The sequence below is a fragment of the Panthera onca genome, chromosome D1 (genome assembly GCF_046562875.1).
Source record: "Panthera onca isolate mPanOnc1 chromosome D1, mPanOnc1 haplotype 2, whole genome shotgun sequence".
Taxonomy (NCBI): domain Eukaryota; kingdom Metazoa; phylum Chordata; class Mammalia; order Carnivora; family Felidae; genus Panthera; species Panthera onca.
This window is the reverse complement of record NC_138348.1, coordinates 75,693,089-75,711,271: the sequence shown is the minus strand read 5'-3', so window position 1 is coordinate 75,711,271 and position 18,183 is coordinate 75,693,089. Positions and strand designations below refer to the sequence as shown.

General features: G+C 45.9%; 1 protein-coding gene across 2 annotated transcripts in view; it reads left to right on the top strand.

Annotated features, from left to right (window-relative positions):
- The first annotated feature begins 4,028 nt into the window (after positions 1–4,028).
- Positions 4,029–18,183, top strand: part of VSTM5 (V-set and transmembrane domain containing 5) — a 31,932-nt gene continuing 17,777 nt past the window's right edge. For both annotated transcript variants that reach the window (XR_009602086.3, XM_060605336.3), the window contains exon 1: positions 4,029–4,355. Coding sequence is in view for 1 of the 2 variants with exons in the window: in XM_060605336.3 (XP_060461319.1) it covers positions 4,265–4,355 (91 nt within the window). In the remaining variant the exon portion in view is untranslated. The remainder of the gene's footprint in view (positions 4,356–18,183) is intronic.

Here is an 18,183-nt window from a genome sequence, read left to right as displayed (position 1 = left end):
CAGTTTGTTTATTTGGCTTTCTTTTTTTTTTTTTTTTAATTTTTTAATGTTTATTTATTTTTTTGAGAGAGACACAGAGCATGAGTGGGGGAGGAGCAGAGCGAGAGGGAAACACAAAATCTGAAGCAGGCTCCAGGCTCTATGTCAGCACAGCCCAATATGGGGCTCGAACCCACGACCGGTGAGATCATGACCTGAGCCAAAGTCGGACACTTAACCGACTGAGCCACCCAGGCGCCCCTGTTTATTTGTCTTTCTAATTTTCATGTTTGTTTTGTTACGTTTGTCTGAAAATCTGCAGACCACATTCTGAGATCAAGCACATGCCACCTGCTCCAGACCGTGTACCCAATGCCTAATATCCCATTTTTACCGAGGAAGAAACTGAGACCCAGAAACATTAAATCATTTCCACAATGGAACAGCTAAGACCAGAATTCAAGTTAGACTTTTGCCAGCCGCCCCAGTGCCCCCAGTGCATATGTACTGAGCACCTTTTACATGCTCAGCGCTATATAGGAAGAGATAACCCATAGAAGATCTAGAATAAATGGTCTCCGTCCTTTAGAAGTATAATCTTTCAGCCCAAACTAAAAAGCACGAATACCACAGGGAAATTTATTCAGTTACTGAGCACCTATTATGCAAGGCACTAATAATCTCGACTCTGTGATAAAGAATCCAGAGTTTTCCGTGCAGTCACCCCCTTCACACCTGTGTCTTAGTGACCTTCACAGCAGCACCAGTAGGTAAGAATATTGAAATCCCACTTCACAGCCAAGGAGACTGCTGTAAAGAAATGTTAAATAGTCTGCCTAAGGTCACACAGCTAGGAGAAGAGCTGGGCTTTTCCTGGGTCTGTCTGACTCCCGAACTGGAGTTTGGAGTTCTTGTGCACTGTGTCTCCAGCCTCTCTATTATCAGGCAGTAGGGATTTTCAAAATCGGGATAAAAAAGAACAGACTCGTTGGTTGAGCCTGGGCGGCAGACTTGGTTTCCGCTCAAGCTGTAGTCTCACGGTTCGTGGTTTCCAGCCCCTCACTGGGCTCTGCGCTGACAGTGCGGAGCCCGCTTGGGGTGCCCTCTCTCCCTCAATCTCTGCCCTTTCTTCTCCCATGAGTACACACACTCTTTCTCTCTCTCAATAAATAAACTTAAGGAAAAAAAACTATTAAAAAAAAAAAAGAGAGAGAAACATAATAAGCATTGGCACTCACCCTTAAGGCTCACTGGGAATGTAGGTCATAGAGACTACACTCTAGGATACAGGCAGTTTGGACCAAACCAGTCCAGTGTTAAGAGCCTTAGTACACTACATAGCCCCATAAAAACCCAGCTCTAAGGAACCAACTTTAACGAAGCTTGTGTAGGTCTTCCATATTGTAACGTTCATTCCCCTCCCAGCCCCGCCACCCTCCTGGCACCTTACCAATGTCCATTCGTGATAAACAATAAGCATACTTTCAAGAGAGACAAAAGAAGCAAGAAGTTACAGATCATCTGAACGTAGTGTCAATTTTCCAGAAACACCAGGATATATCGCCTCACAAATTCTTATGTACGTACAGGAACAATGGAAGAGCATATGTGAAATCAGGAAATCAGAAAACAAGAACTGTGTGCAGCTACAGGGCTGTCATAACCTTGGACACTGTAAACACATCATTTGTTTCTCTTGGAAGTGAAAAGTGGCTCCGAAGGCTTTGAGAAAATAAGCACTGGTGGATGTTGATTCTTTTCCAGAATGGTTGGTTGGTGAGAAGAGTTACCAAATACCTAATTGCTGTAATATATGCCAAAGATGGCAAAGAAGGAGCCAATATATCGGATTAGGTGTGACTCTCGAATTACATCCTTTTAGCAAAAACAAGCACCCTCACTCAGTATTCAGTATATCAGCCCTTCAAGTCTTAGTCCCAGTCTACTTTTCCGGTCTTCCTTCCCACTCCTCCTTCTCTGCCCCAACCAGACTGATGCCATGCCTGGGATCTTGTAGGCACTTAACCGATATTTGTTGAAAGACAGAGAGGGGGAAAGGAAGAAAGAGAGAGAAAAGGAAATGGTAAATATAACCATGGCTGAAATGGACTCATGCTATCTTCCTGCTCCCCTCTATGCAATCCTACTCTAAAGAAAGGATCTGAGGGGCGCCTGGGTGGCTCAGTCGGTTAGGCGTCTGATTTCGGTTCAGGTCATGATCTCGCGGTTCATGAGTTCAAGCCCCGTGTCGGGCTCTGTGCTGACAGCTCAGAGCCTGGAGCCTGTTTCAGATTCTGTGTCTCCCTCTCTCTCTCTGACCCTCCCCCGTTCATGCTCTGTCTCTCTCTGTCTCAAAAATAAACGTTAAAAAAAAAAAATTTAAAGAAAGGATCTGATAAACTTAGTTCTAAGTGTCATCAAACATGACCACAAGAAGCTTCTAACTAATCCAGAGCAGTGGTTTTCAACCCTGGCTGCACATCAGAATCACTGAGAGAGCTTTTGAGAAACACTAATGCCCAGCCCCTGCCCCCCACCACCCTGAAAATCTGATTCATTGAACTGGAGGGACACCCAGTTCCATATTGTAACATTCAATCCCCTGGTGCTTTGTTTCTAATGTGCAGACAGGGTCAACCGTTTCTGGCACAGCCCAGTCCCCTCAGAGGTCCAGAGAGTTGACGTCACTTCTCCATGGCTGGAGAGCTGGGAGGTGACAGAGGCGGGATATAAACTTACAGCATCACTGGGTCATTCTAGCCTTTATCAGCTCTTGATCTCACAATATTCTTTCTTCTCTCGTAAATGTCTCAGACTTCAGTTTTTCTCGTCCATATATGCATTTAGCAAATAGTTATTAAGCACCTACCCTGTGCCAGGTCTGCAGCAGTGAGCAAAACAGCCAGTTTCCTCTCACCTTGGCCTCAGCAAGAAGAGCCCTCATACCTGGATGCCTTTCTCAATTTGGATCATTTGGGCTCCACTAGTTTGTGAATTTCTTGGGACCAGGAGCCATGAGTTATTTATTTTTGGAGCTGCAGAGCCTAGCACATTGCCTGGTGTAAAGGCAGATTTGATAAAGTTTGATGAATAAACAAGTACGAGTGATTCCTAAATCCCCACACATGGATCAAGAAAACAGAAAAATGTCAAGAAGACCACTCGTATTAGTCAGGACTCTCTCAATTCTATGTCATTGAAATCTAACTTAAATTCTCTCCGTCCAGAGAGGGTATTTACTTGCTCGTAACTGGCAAAGGCAAATGTGCAGAATCCCAGAGGTCAAACCATGTTATTAGGGCTCAGTCTTTCTTGGCGGCTCCCAGCTGGCTCAATTTGTGTCCGTTGGCTTCATTCTTAATTCACAGGCTCTCCATGTGACAGGCAAGACGGTTCCCCAGTATTCTCAGGTTTGTATCCTCTGATTTCAGCAATCCCAGCAATGACACCAGGGCAGCCTCCAAAGGCCCATGTGCCCATCCCTGAACCAAACACTATCTGGCTCAATGCTCTCTTAGTATCTCCCAGGGGCCAGGCCCTTTGCAAACAAATAGGCTGTCCAAGAACACTTGGATAGATGAAGGGATGGATTGGTGCATGGGTAGATGGGTATGTGGGTAGATGGATGGATGGACCGGTGTGTGGATGGTGGACAGATGGATGGATGGATGGATGGTGGGTAGATGATGAATGGTGGGTGGATAGATGGGTGGGTGGGTGGATGGTGGAGAGATGGGTAGATGGATGGATGGTGGGTGGATATCATTAGTGTCCAATGGCTCCACCCAGAGCTGCCTGAGGCTCTCTTGTTGTCCCCTTCTTCCCACCCCTCTTACCCCAGGCTGTCACTTCACTTTCCTAAAAGCCTTCTGGTTGCCCATGGAGCCATTAGATGGTCTCTCTTGGTCCTCAGCCAACAGCTAGAACTTTCCCTCCCTCTTGTATCCAGCATCCAGCTGAGTCTGGAATCAATACCAGGACGCTGGGTGTGAACGGAAGGAGCCTGCTCTTTATTTGCCATTATTTACTTCTGAGCGTGTGCATTCCCACTGCTTTCCCATTCTCGCTGTCTCTCCTCTCTTTTCCTTCCCACTCCTTGGGAACTGGCTCAACCACAATAGGATCGGCTCATCTGCATTTGGCCCTAGAGGACCTGCCAGACACCGAGGAGGAGGGCAGAGGCGGCGGGCGGGCGGGAGCCGCACGGCGCTGTGACAGCGCACAGTCGGGCCCGCGCTCGCCGCCTGGAAGCCCATGCCGGGCCGGAGCCGTGCCGGGATTGCTCATGAGGCCTCTGCCGAGCGGGAGTAGGAAGAACCGCGGCATATCCCTGGGGCTCCTCGCTCTCTGCCTGACCGCAGCCTGCTGTCTGCAAAGTAAGCGCGGGGCGGCGGAGGAGGGGGGGGGGGGGGGTGCGGTGGGGCGAACGCAGCGGGGAGGCTCGGGGCGCGGCGGGGCGGCGGGGCCAGGGGGGCTGCGGAGGACCGCGGGGTGCGCGGGGCGCGGCGGGGGACCGCAGGGCGGCATTCGGGTCCCAGGTGTCGCGGCTGCCGGGCCACAGGCCCTAGCCCACCTTGGGGGCCCCGCCTGGCAGGGGACGCGCTGCTCCCCGGCGGGGCTGGGCGCGTCCCCTAGGGCGCCGATCGCGGCCGGAGGGGACGAGCAAACCGCAGGCTCTCCGGTCCTGGCACCTTGGGCCACTTGGGGGTGCCCGTCCCGGCCCCGCCCGGCGGGGTGTTATCAGAGCCGGAAGCCGGCGGGGAGATAACCGGCTCCGGGCCCGGGCGGCCGCCTCCTCTGCAGTATTTTCTATTTCTTTTTCCTGGAATGACCGGACTGCAGCTGAGGTGTTCCGACCCCAAGGGCACGCGGGCCCCGCCCCCTACTGTGGGGACCCCTCGTCCTCCTCCGGGCTTCCCCGGTCACCAGGACATTCTGTAGGCCTTCCCTAAACGCAGAAGAGCCCACAGCAGACTCTCTTGAAGTAAAGGGGTTCTGGGGGTTTGGGTTTGGGTGTTGGGGCTTGAGGTGGCCCTTGCCACTGTGCACTGAGTGGCGGGCTTTGGGTGACCCTAGAATCTCCCTAGTATGGGGAGTCTGGATGTAAGGCACAGCTGCACAAACTCCCAATGGCACAAACTACAGACTGTAAGTTTTACTTTCTCGTCTAGTCATTAACGTTATTGTCATTCCCATTTTACAGATTAGCTAAGTGAGGTTCAGAGTGACCAGTGCAGGGCCATTGGAGGTGGGAAGGCCAATAGTAAGAGCCAGCTCTTACTAAGCATGGATGCATTCACGATCCCTCAGACTTTACAAGACTTCTGTCCTTGAATCCACAAGGCAACCCTCTTAAGTGCTACTCGATTTCTGTTTCACAAGTGAGGAAAGGAGACACAGAGGTTGCTACTTGTACAAAGTCACCAGCTGTTCCTGGGGAGGGTGGGGTGCCAGGGTTCAAACCCGAGCACTCTAGCACTGCACCCTTACACCTCTCTGACTAGAGCCCAGCTTTGGAGACTGCACATCTCAGAAACTCAGAAAGACTGGGACCGGGCATGCACTTCTGGCTGCCTGTTGAGGGAGAAGTAACAGGTTGTTATTTCTCAGGTAGGTGGGTGTGTTTGGCCTGGCAGTGACCTTTTCAATTGTTTTTCAAGGCTCCAAAACATGTTTCCAACCACCATTCTTACACAACAGACGTTCCCAAGACTCAGGCCCCAGCCAATTGCCACAGTGTGTAATTCATTCATTCACTCACTCCTTCAGGGCCCCCTCTGCCTGTAGGAAGCAGGCCTCGGTAGGGAAACCTAGTTCAGAGTCATGCCCTCGGACAAGCAAACGACAGTGCCAGCTTGCAGTGGTGACTCTGGAGAGGCAGGAAGTGCAAACCTTCTGGGAGCCCTGGACGTTCAGAACCCAGACTGGAGAACTGGCCCCACTGAGTCATTCGTGGCCCGGTCCCCAGGAGGACAGAGGAGCGGGCTGAGTCTGGTCTAGGGAGGGAGTGGATAGGCCAGAAGCCACCATGGCTAGAATGGAGCTGTGGGTTCTGGGCTTAGCTGGGGATGGGTGGGAAGGGGCGGGAGAGCCAGTGTAGGGAGAATCTCACCAAAGCTCCCGGAAAGGCCCAGAAACCATTCCAGGACAGGGCCCGTTCATGCTCTGTCTCTCTCTGTCTCAAAAGTAAATAAACGTAAAAAAAAAAAAATAAAAAAATAAAAATTAAAAAAAAAAATAAAAAAAAATAAAAAAATAAAAAAGAAAGTCTTCCAAATTCCTTCATTTCTGATCTCCATGGGAGATCTGACATACTCCATGCTCGTCTGGGAGGGGGCTGCAGACAGGAGACCCTCTTTTCTCTATTACCACCAGGACCTGAGGACACCTATATGTGACACCCTATTTGCTGTCAGACTTTTTTCTTTAACATGTATGTATGTATGTATGTATGTATGTATAATGGATATACAAGGCATTCAATATTACTGTAGGTGTACAATATATTTTTTTTAGATTTTTTAAATTGTTTTTTAAGTTTATTGATTTCTTTTGAGAGAGAGCAAGAGAGCGAGCAGGGGAGGGGCAGAGAGAAGGAGAGAGAGAGAATCCCAAGCAGGCCCTGCACCATCAGCACAGAACCCGATGTAGGGCTCAAACTCGTGAACCATGAGAGCGTGACCGGAAATGAAACCATGAGTCAGGCGATTAACCGCCTGAGCTATCCAGGTGCCCCTAAGGTGTACAACATATTGATTTGATAATTCTATGTATTGCTCAGTGCTCATCAAGATAAGCGTAGTCATCCTCTGTCACCAACAACATTATTAAAAGATGATTGACTGCGTTCCCTATGCTGTACTTTTCATCTCCGTGACATTTACTTTATAACTGAAAGTTTGTACCTCTTAATCCCGTGTCCCCACCCTCCCAGCCTCCTCCCCTCTGGCATCCACCAGTTCTCTGTATTTAAGGGTATGTTTCTGTTTTTTTGTTCGTTTGTTTTGTTTTTTAGATTCCACATATAAGTGAAATAATACGGTATTTGTCTTATCCATGTCTGACTTATTTCACGTTGCATAATACCCTCTAGGTCCATCCACGTTGTCACAAATGGCAAGATATTCTTTTTTATGGCTGAGTGATATTCCATTGTAGATATATACCACTCCTTCTTTATTCATTCATCTATTGATGACACGTCTGTTGCTTCCATATTTTGGCCGTTGTACAATAATGCTTCAATAAGCATAGGGTTACATATATCTTTTCAAATTAGTGTCTTGGTTTTCTTTGGGTTTTCCAGCAGCGGAAATCCTGGAACCCATGATAGTTTTAATTTTAATCTTTTGAGGAACTTCCATACTGTTTTCCACAGTGGCTGCACCAGTTTTCGTCCCCACCAACAATGCATGAGGGCTTCCTTTTGTCCACATCCTCACCAACATTGGTTTTTTTTCTTGTCTTTCTGATACTAGCTATTCTGACCTGTGCAAAGTGATATCTCACTGTGGTTTTGATTTTCATTTCCCTGATGATTAGTGATGTTGAGCATCTTCTCACGTGTCTGTTGGACACCTGTATGTCTTCCTTGGAAAAACAGTTATTCAGATCTTCTGCCCATTTTTTAATCAGGTTGTTTGGGTTTTTTGGTGTTGAATCGTATAAGTTCTTTATATATTTTGGACACTAATCCCTTAGCAGATATACCACTGCAAGTATCTTCAATAGTTGCCCTTTTGTTTTGTTGTTGGTTTCCTTTGTAGAGCAAAAGGTTTTTATTTTGGTGTAGTCCTGAGTCTTTATTTTTGCTTTTGTTTCCCTTGCCTGAGGAGACGTATCTTTTTCTAGATACGCAACATTTTTCTATGTTGCGAAGACTGATATTCAAGAGATTACTGCCTCTGTTTTCATTTAGAGGTTTTATGCTTTCAGGTCTCACGTTTATGTCTTTAATCCATTCGAGTTCATTTTTGTGTATGGTGTAGGCAGGTGGTCCAGTTTTATTCTTTTGCATGTAGCTGTCCAGTTTTCCCGAAACCATTTGTTGAAGAGACAAGTATTCTCTCATGTACTCTTGCTTCCTTTGTTGTAAGTTAATTGACCATATAATCTTGGATTTATTTCTGGTCTTTGTATTCTGTTCTGTTGATCTCTGTGCCTGTTTCTGTGCTAATACCATACTGTTTTGATTATTATAGTTATAGTTACAGTATATCTTAAAGTTCAGGGTTATGATACATTCAGCTTTGTTTTTCTTTCTAAAGATTGTGTGGTTATTTGGGGTCTTTGTGGTTCCATACAAATTTTAGGATTCTTTGTTCCAGTTCTGTGAAAAATGCTGTTGGCATTTTGATAGGGATTGCATTAAATCTGTAGATTGCTTTGGGTAATATGGATTAATGGTAATAAGAATCAATGATATTAATTCTTCTCATCCATGAGCGTGGTATTTCTTTCCATTTGTTTGTGTTGTCCTCAATTTCTTTCATCAATGCAGTTTTTCATCAGTGTTCTTTCATCAGTATAGTTTTCAGAGTTTAGGTCTTTCCCCTCCTTGGTTAAATTTATTCGTAGGTATTTTATTCTTGTTGGTGCTAGTGTAAATGGAATCGTCTTCATAATTTCTTTATCTGCTACTATTAGTGTGTAGAAATGCAACAGATTTTTGCATATTAATTTTGTATTCTGCAACTCTACTGAATTCATTTATCAGTTTGAATAGTTTTTTGGTGGAGGCTTTAGGATTTTCTATATATAGTATCATGTCATCTGCAAATAGTGGCAATTTTACTTCTTTCTTACCAGTATGGAGCCTTTTAAAATCTTTGTCTTGTCCACTTGCTGCAGCTAGGATTTCCAGGACTATGTTGAATCAAAGTGGTGAGAGTGGACATCCTTGTCTTGTTCCTGATCTTAGAGAAAACACTTTCAGTTTTTCACCCTTGAATATGATGTAAGCTGTGGGTTTTTCATAGATTTCCTTTGCTATGTTGAGGTATGTTTCCTCTAGACCTACTTTATTGAGGGTTTTCATCATGAACAGGTGTTGTACTTTGTCTAATGCTTTTTCTGCATCTATTAAACTAATCATATGGTTTTTACCCTTCCTCTTATTAATGTGATGTATCATCTTGAATGATTTACAAATGTTGAACCACCTGGATCTTTATATTAATCTCACTTGATCATGGTGAATGACTTTATTGCTGTGTTGTTGAATTCTGTTTACTCATATTTTGCTGAGGATTTTTGCGTCTTTGTTCATCAGAGATATTGGCCTGTAGTTTTCTCCCTTTTTATAGTGTCTTTGGTTTGGGTATCAGGGTAATGCTGGCCTCATGGAATCCATTAAGAAGTTTTACTTCGTCTATTTTTGGAATAGTTTGAAAAGAATAGGTATTAAGTCTTCTTTAAATGAGTCAGAGAATTCACCTGTGTAGCCATCCGGTCCTGGACTTTTGTTTGTTGAGAGTTTTTTTTATTATTGATTCAATTTTAATACTAGTAATTGATTAGTCCAGATTTTCCTGAATCAGTTGTGGAAGGGTGTATACTTCCAGGGATCTACCTACGCCTTCTAGGTTGTCCAATTTGTTGGCATATAAATTTTCCCAATATTCTCTTATAATTCTTTATATTTCTGTGATGTTGGTTGTCATTTCTTCTGCTTCATTTCTGATTTGATTCATTAGAGTCTTCTCTCTTTATTTTCTTGATGAGTCTGGCTGTAAAGGTTGGTCAATTCTATCTTTTCAAAGAACCAGCGCTTGGTTTCATTGATTTTTTTTTTTCCTACTGTTTTTTCTGCCTCCTTCATTTATTTCCGCTGTAATCGTTATTATTTCCTTCTTTCCACTGGTTTTGGGCTTTGTTCTTCTTTTTCTGACTCCATTATGGGTAAGGTTAGGTTGTTTATTTGAGATTTGTTTTGTTTCTTGAGGTAGACCTGTTGCCATAAACTTCCCTCTTAGAACTGCTTTGCTGTGTCCCAGTGATTTTGGATGGTTGTATTTTCATTTTCACTTGTCTCCATGTATTTTCGTCTTTTCTTTGATTTCTTTATTGAGTTGTTTAGAAGCATGTTGTTTAGCCTCCATGAGTTTGTGTGTTTTCCAGTTGTTCTCTTGTAATTGATTTTCAGTTTCATTGGTTGTGGTTGGAAAAGATGCTTGATAGGATTTCAATCTTGTTAAATTTATTAAGACGTGTTTTGTGACCTAACATGTGATCTATCCTGGAAGATGTTCCATATGCACTTGGAAGAATATGTAGTCTGTTGTTTTGAGATGGAAAGTTCTGTACATATCTGTTAGTCTATCTGGTCTAATGTGTTTGTTGCTCAAAGCCATTATTTTCTAGTTGATTTTCTGTCTGGATGATCTACCCATTGACGTATGTGCTGTGTTAAAGTCCCCTACTATTATTGTATTATGTCAGTTTCTTCCTTTATGCCTGAAAATCATTGCTGTATGTATTTAGGAACTCTGTGTTGGGTCCATAAATATTTACAATTGTTATGTCCTCTTGTTGGATTGATACATTTATCATTATGTAGTGCCCTTTTTTGTGTCTTGCTACAGTCTTCATGGTTTTTTTAATTTATTTTTTCTATTTTATTATTTAAAAAAAATTTTTTTTAATGTTTTTATGTATTTTTGAGACCGAGAGAGACAGAGTATAAGCAGGGGAGGGGCAGAGAGAGAGGGAGACACAGAATCGGAAGCAGGCTCCAGGCTCTGAGCTGTCAGCACAGAGCCCAACCTGGGGCTCAAACTCACAGACTGTGAGATCGTGACCTGAGCTGAAGTCCGACACTTAACTGACTGAGCCACCCAGGCTCCCCTTCGTTTATTTTGTTAAGTTTATTTATTTATTTATTTAGAGAGAGAGAGAGAGAGAGAGAGGGAGAGAGAGATGGAGAGGGGCAGAAAGAGAGGGACAGGGAGAGAATCCCAAGCAGGCTCCACACTGTCAGCACAGAGCCAGATGCAAGGCTTGATCTCACAAACCATGAGATCATGACGAGAGCCAAAATCAAGAGTCAGATACTTAACTGATTGAGCCACCCATGCACCCCATTACAGTCTTCATTTTAAAGCCTATTATGTCTGATGGAAGTATTGCCACCTTGGCTTTTTTTTTCTCTTCTCATTTGCATAGTATATGTTTTCCCAGCCCTTCACTTCAATTGGTATGTGTCTTTAGGTCTCAAGTGAGTCTCTGGTTGGCAGCATATAGATGGGTATTTTTTTTAATCCATTCAGTCACCCTATGTTTTTGATTGGAGCGTTTAGTTCATTTACATTTGAAGCAATTATTGATAGGTAGGTACTTAATGCCATTTTGTTCATTGTTTTCTGGTTGTTTTTGTGGTTCTCTGCTCCTTTCTTCTCTTGTTTTCTGGCCTTGTGGTCTGATAGTTTTCTTCAGTGTTGTGCTTGGATTTCTTTCTCTTTGGTTTTTGCACACCTATTATAGATTTTTGATTTGTGGTTACCATTGGGTTCAAATATAACATCTTATATGTATAGCGGTCTGTATTAAGTTAATGATCGCTTAAGTTGGAACACATTCTAAAAGCACTAATGTGTCCTGTATATGATATCATATTTTGCATGTTTTTATGTTGCCTATCCCGTGACTAATTTTTGTAGATATAATTGATTTTCCTACTTTTGCACGTTAGTCTCCATTCTGACTTTGTAACTGGTTAATCTACTACTTTACTATATGTTTGCTTTTACTTGTGAAATTCTTTCTCTTTCATAATTTTCTTACTTCTAGTTACGGCCTTTTCTTTCCCTTTAGCATTCCCTTAGCATTTAGCAAATGTTAAAGAATTCCCTTTAACATTTCTGGTAAGCCTGGGTGAGTGGTGATGAACTCCTTTAACTTTTGTTTCCTGGGAAACTCTCCTTCTATTCTGAAGGATTACCTTGCCTGGTAGGGCATTTTTGGTTGTAGTTTTTCCCTTTTAGCACTTTGAATATGAATATATCATGCCACTTCTGGCCTATAAAATTTCTGCTGAGAAATCAGTCAATAGCCTTATGGAGTTTTTCCTGTATGTAACTGTTGGCTTTTCTCTTGCTGTTTTTTTTTTTTTTTTTTTTAAGTTTATTTATTTTGTGAGAGACAGACCCCACTAGTCGGGGAGGGGCAGAAAGAGAGGGAGACAGAGAATCCCAAGCAGGCTCTGCACTGTCAGCACGAGCCCAATGTGGGGCTCAAACCCACGAAACCTGGAGATCATGACCTGATCTGAAATCAAGAGTTGGATGCTTAACTGTCTGACTCACCGAGGTGCCCTGGTCTCCTGCTGCTTTTCAAATTAAAGGTTCAATTCTCTTTCGTCATCATCATCGTTTTAATGATTGTGTGCCTTGGTGTGAACCTCCTAGGGTTAATCTTGTTAGGGGCTCTCTGTGCTTTCTGAATCAGCAAGTCTGTTTCCTTCCCCAGATTAGGGTTTTTCAGCTGTTATTTCTTCAATTTTTTAAATTTTTTATTTAAAAAAATTTTTTTAATGTTTATTCATTTTTTGATAGAGACAGAGCGCGAGTGGTTTAGGGGCAGAGAGAGAGGGAGACACAGAATCTGAAGCAAGCTCCAGGCTCTGAACTGACAGCACAGAGCCCGATGCGGGGCTCGAACTCACGGACCGTGAGATCATGACCTGAGCCGAAGTTGGACACCTAACCAACTGAGCCACCCAGACACCCCTCTTCATTTTTTTTAAATTTTTTTATTTTTGAGAGAGAGAGAGAGAGAGAGAGATTGAGAATGAGCAGGGGAGGGGCAGAGAGAGAGGGAGACACAGAATCCAAAGCAGGCTCCAGGCTCCGAGCTGTCAGCACAGAGCTGGACATGAGGCTTAAACCCACAGACCGTGAGATCATGAGTTGAGCCGAAGTCTGACACTTAACAAACTGAGCCATCCAGGCACCCCTGAGAGGAGTCTTCTGCCCTCTTCTCTCCCTCTTCTCCTTCTGGGATCCTTACAATGCACATGTTATTACACCTGATGATTTCACAGAGTTCCCTTAACCTATTCTCATTTTTTACTATTCTTTTTCCTTTTTGCTGCTCAGCTTGGTTGCTTTTCATTACTCTGTCTGCTGTTAGACTCTTAAAAAATATATTTTAATATATCTCAAGTCAGGACACATCAATATCAAATTGATTGCTTTGCTCTAACTCCGTTGGCCTGGACGGAAGTTGAGCCCTTCCTGAGAGGATGTGTGTTGCTTCTGTCAGTCACCAGGAGACTTCTTATCTGGGGAGTAGGAAAGACTTCATGGAGAAGGTGAGGCTGAGTCTTGAAATATGAGTCGTGTATACCACAGGACGAGATGGAGTAGACAATTCTAGCGATACAGCAGGCACTCAAAAAATAGGTGCCCGGTTCCTTCTCGGGCCTGGCCCAGAAGGGTCCAGACATGCTAAACAAGGGAAGGGGAAGTGTGCTGCTGCCTTACCCTGCATCTACCAGGATCTTAGCGGAAACCCCACTCCGAGACCCTGCTGACACTGAGCCTCCTTGGTCCAGTGCATTCGTGAGCCTGGTCTGCCTGCACCTGCGTTTTCCCTGGACAGGAAAGTATTTACTTATCCAGCAGTAAATGGGGGTAGGAGAGAGGCCAGGTTGGCAAGTTCAGAGTTAGAAAATGATTTTCTCCCGTAACTGGGAAGGCCCCAGTCAGCCTTGTGGGCAAAGAAGAAATAGAACATTGGACCGTAAAGGGAGCACTGGACGTTCCTTGTACGAGTGTGCTTCAGGAAGCACATTGCCCTTTCCTCCTGCTGAGTTGCACCCTGGGGACAGCTATGGCCTGTGCCGTGCAGACCCCAGAGGAGCCTGGCTGCTCTGGGACTTCCTGAGGAATCCTTAGCTGGCAGAAAAGGAAGAGCCCGGAGAGCTGGTCCCAGTCCCAGCGCTGGCTGTAAACCCTGTACCCATGCAAGTCCCCATCCTCTCTGAGTGCACAGGGCAGTGAGCTTGGTGGTTCTCAGCCAAGGCTGCACATTAGAACCCCGTGGGGGGCTTGTAAGACCTACAGATGCCCACACCCTACTCTAGAGAGTCAAACTGGTATCTCCAAGGGCGGGAGCCAGTACCTCTGTGTTCTGATTTTAAGTTCCTTAGGTGATCCTAATGTGTGACCAGGCAGTGCTCCTGGACTACGCCATTTCTATGTCCCCTCCATGAGTCTCATCCCACGGAAACAGTCAGGAAGCGTACATGTCTCTCCTACCTTCTGGTCTCAGAACACCCACCATTGTGTAGCGGAGCCTCACTTATGTCTTATTTGTGGTTTTTATCCTGACCAACCTATAGATACTTTCCCACCAGGCTTAGGTCAGGAAGACAAGGCTGCCTAGCTTGGAAGTCGGGTTTGCTCAATAGTTCCTGAGTACCCACGGTGTGAGAGGCCAGGATACTCAGCAGGGGGGAAGGCATGGCCTTGGGCAGGGCAGGGGCGGGGAGGGCGGGGTGAGTCACATCCTAGCCTGATGATTGGATGTTAGGTGCCCTGGGGCCACAGAGAAAGGGATTTACCTGGTTTGTTTGGATTTGGGAAGAGGCTTCTAGAAGCGGAAACCAGGGAAGACCAAGTAGGAGGTAGCTAGGTGAGCAAGGAGGGAGGCAGTTCTGAGTAACAGGAATTAAGAAGCACAGACCCAGCATTGCCCTCTTTCTTCCCTTTGCACCAATAGCAGGTGACCATTCTTTGGTTAAACCAGGTCTTCCAACACTTGGCCACTTTCTTCCTATGCAATCTTGTAAGTTCTGTAAAAGTTAAAGAAACAGAGTTTGGGAAGGCTCTGGCTCTGGATCATAGGTTGAGCGTGCTGGAATAGTTCCTCTGATAGACCCTTACACTAGTGCCAGAGAATTGGGAGGGAGATGTGGGTCCCTTGGCCCCAGGCAGTGACCAGGGGACCTCACGTGAGACTTCTCGATTTGCCCTTTTCTACCAATGTACCATTCACTGCCCCGGGCTCACTAGGGGAATAGATCACATTCCTTTTGGAAGCCAATGCCCAGAAGCAGAAGCGCAGGCTTCGTCTTTCCTGTCGCCATCAACCAAGCCTTCTATATACGTTGGGATGGGATTTCAGGGGTTCTTGAACCACAGCTTATTCCTTCATGTCAAGGAGACCATGGATTCAACGTGACAGCCCCAGCCTGAATGAGCCATCCATCGTGTTACAGGTCACTGGGCGCTGGCCATTCAGACCTCAGCACATGCTGGGCGCTCACCTGCTCCTTCCGGCAGGGAGGTGGGCAGTCAGTCCCCTGACATGAACGCAAGGCAGGCTGGGAACTATGTTACAGGAGCCCGGGGGGGCCCTGGCGGAGGAGGCACCTTGAGTGAGCACATACCTGAGATAGGGGAGGGGGGAGTCTGAGCTGAGAACGAGGGGAGAAACGCCCAAAGGGGAGAGGTCTGTAGTCTGGTGAACTAGAATTGGGTGGCGAGGAGTCTTGAGGGATGGGGATGGAAAAGAAAGTTGAGAGCAGATTACTGAGGACTTTCAATGCCAGGGGAGACACAAGCAGGTGTGTGGTCTAGAAGATCACTCCAGCCGACCGAAGAGAAGAAAAGGCAGTCTCTCCTGAGTTTTTATACTTGCTAATAACAGTGACAAGACAACGATATGTGTGGCTGTTTATTGAGCACCTGCTTTGTGCCAGGTACTGCAAACAGCAGGCTTCCACTCACCTTCACATAATCCTGCAAATAGGTGCTGTTGGCTATTGGCCCCCATTATACAGATGAAGAAACTGAGGCTCAGAGAGGTTGAGGAGCTTGCCTAAAGGTACTCATTCCACTAGGTGCTTATCGAAAGCCCACAGTACCAGGCATTGTGATGCGCCCTGGGGACTCAACAGTGAAGAAAATGGATCTGCCCACCCCACCACCATGTTCATAGTTGACAGCTGATCGAGGAGGATGAGCCATTAATCACGAGGAAATACCACACTGGGATAAGTGTGTTGATAGGAACAGGGAGCTATGGGAACACAGGGCTGGGCCCCCTAACCTAGAGTGGAGCGATCAGGGAAGGCTTCCTGGAAGAAGTGATGTGTAAAATCTACAGGGTGAAGAGGAATCGGCCCCTCAGTGCCTCTGAAGGGGGAACTTTGTACCCTAACTGTGGTACCCAGTCATGAGTGTGCCTAAATCCTTTGATTGCTCTATACCTTGCTTCCAAGGGCCTTCAGGCATCCTATAAATACCTCTCAAAGAACCATTGGGAAGTCACCCCACTTCATTTCTTCCTTAGTCCTCCTGTTCCACACATATTAACTGTGGAGTTACCTGAGAACCCCACTTTCCAGTTCCCCGGGCTGCACACTGGCCCAGGCCCGACCATAAGTCCTGTAGCCCCACTGTGCCGACAGCGAACCCTGCGGCACCCTGCCCCCCTCCCCCACAAGGCTGTGCAGGGCCAGGCAGCCCGCCTCCACCATGCCCGGCTGGCTTCCTTGACATGCGGGTAGAAATGCAGCCCATGGCTATTCAGAAGAGTTCAGCATTGCAGCAAGGGTGGCTCTTGCTTGTGGTAGAGAGATCCCAAAAGGAATTCTGTGAGGAAATCATAAGATTTACAAGTGCTCATTCCAGTCTATACCTGCTATGGGATTTGGGCTGGAAGAACCAGCTCTGGTCCCTGGTACAACTCCAGCTTCTGTTTGCACACACCCAGGGATGGGGAGCTCACTACTTCAGTAAGCAGCTCAGTGGATCGTCAGAGAATTTTCATTAATAATAGCTAATATTTATTGAGTGATCACCAGGCGTTGGAAACTGATATGCTCCTTATAGGTATTGTCTCACTGAAACTTCTTTCTGCTGCAGGAGGTTGGGTCACAGCACTATTGTAGTGTATCTATTTCATAAGTACATAACTGACGCTGGAAGACTAAGGAGTTTATCCCAGATCACACAGCCATTACTGGCAGACCTAAATTCTGACTCCAGAGTCCATGAATGCATCTATTACACCCACACGGCCTCAGTTCTGTTTACCAGAACCTTCCTTATTTCAATCTTTACCCACCGATCCTCATTCTGGCAATGACTGGGCGTCCCAAAGCTTCCTTTCTCCAAGATGAGAGGTTCTGCAGCAGAGGCGGTACCCCCCCCCCCCCCCACGTGGCGTAAGAGGTGTTAGCAGTGTCGGAGAAGGAGAGGAGGGGCCGGCCTGCAGGGATCCTGGGAGCATCCTCAGTGCCCCTCAGGGCTTGCAGAATCACAGCTACCAAAGTTCTGAGCATGTGGTCCCAAGACCAGCAGCAGCATTACCTAGAAACCTGTTAAAAATGCAAACTCTGAGGCCTTCCCCCAAGACTACTGAATGAGAAATGGAATGTGGCCTGGCAATTGTATTTTATTTTTTAAATGTTCATTTATTTATTTTTGAGAGAGGGAGAGTGCGAGCGGGGGAGGGTCAGAGAGAGAGGAAAACAGACTCCCAAGCAGTCTCCGCACTGTCAGCCCCACGCGGGGCTCGAACTCACCAACCAACCGTGACCTGAGCCAAAGTCGGACGCTTAAGTGACTGTAATTGCATTTTAACAAGACCTCCGGTGATTCTGATCCAGCTAAATGTTGAGAACCACTGCATTATAGCCTTGGAGAAAGGGGAGGGGCAAATGGAATTATTTAACTTTCCTCCCTAACCCCCAAAGCATCCCTAGGAGTAATAAAATTTGCAGGATGCCAGAAAAAATTCATTTCTCCCAGAAAGAGCTGGCACAGGTGCCCCACACATCCCTCTTGCACCTGGCAGGCCTCCATTGCTTTGGCTTTAGGCTTTGTTAAGTGCTTCTTTGAAGGGTTATGAGCCTTCAGCGGCTAGCCCCTTAGTGCGGATTCACTCAGTAGTTACCAATCTTGGCTGCACACTGGAATAACATGTGAACTTTTATTTTAGATATTAAGTTTATTTATTTTGAGAGAGAGAGCACGGGGAAGGGGCAGAGAGAGAGGAAAAGAGAGAGAATCCCAAGCAGGCTCTGCACTGTCGTTGCATAGCCCAATGTGGGGCTCAAACTCATGAACCGAACCATGAGATGGGGACCTGAGCTGAAATCAAGAGTCAGATGCTTAACCCACTGAGCCACCTATGTGCCCCCCACATGGGGACTTTTAAAGATCGCAGAGGCTTCCGTCCCTCTTTCCTTTCCCC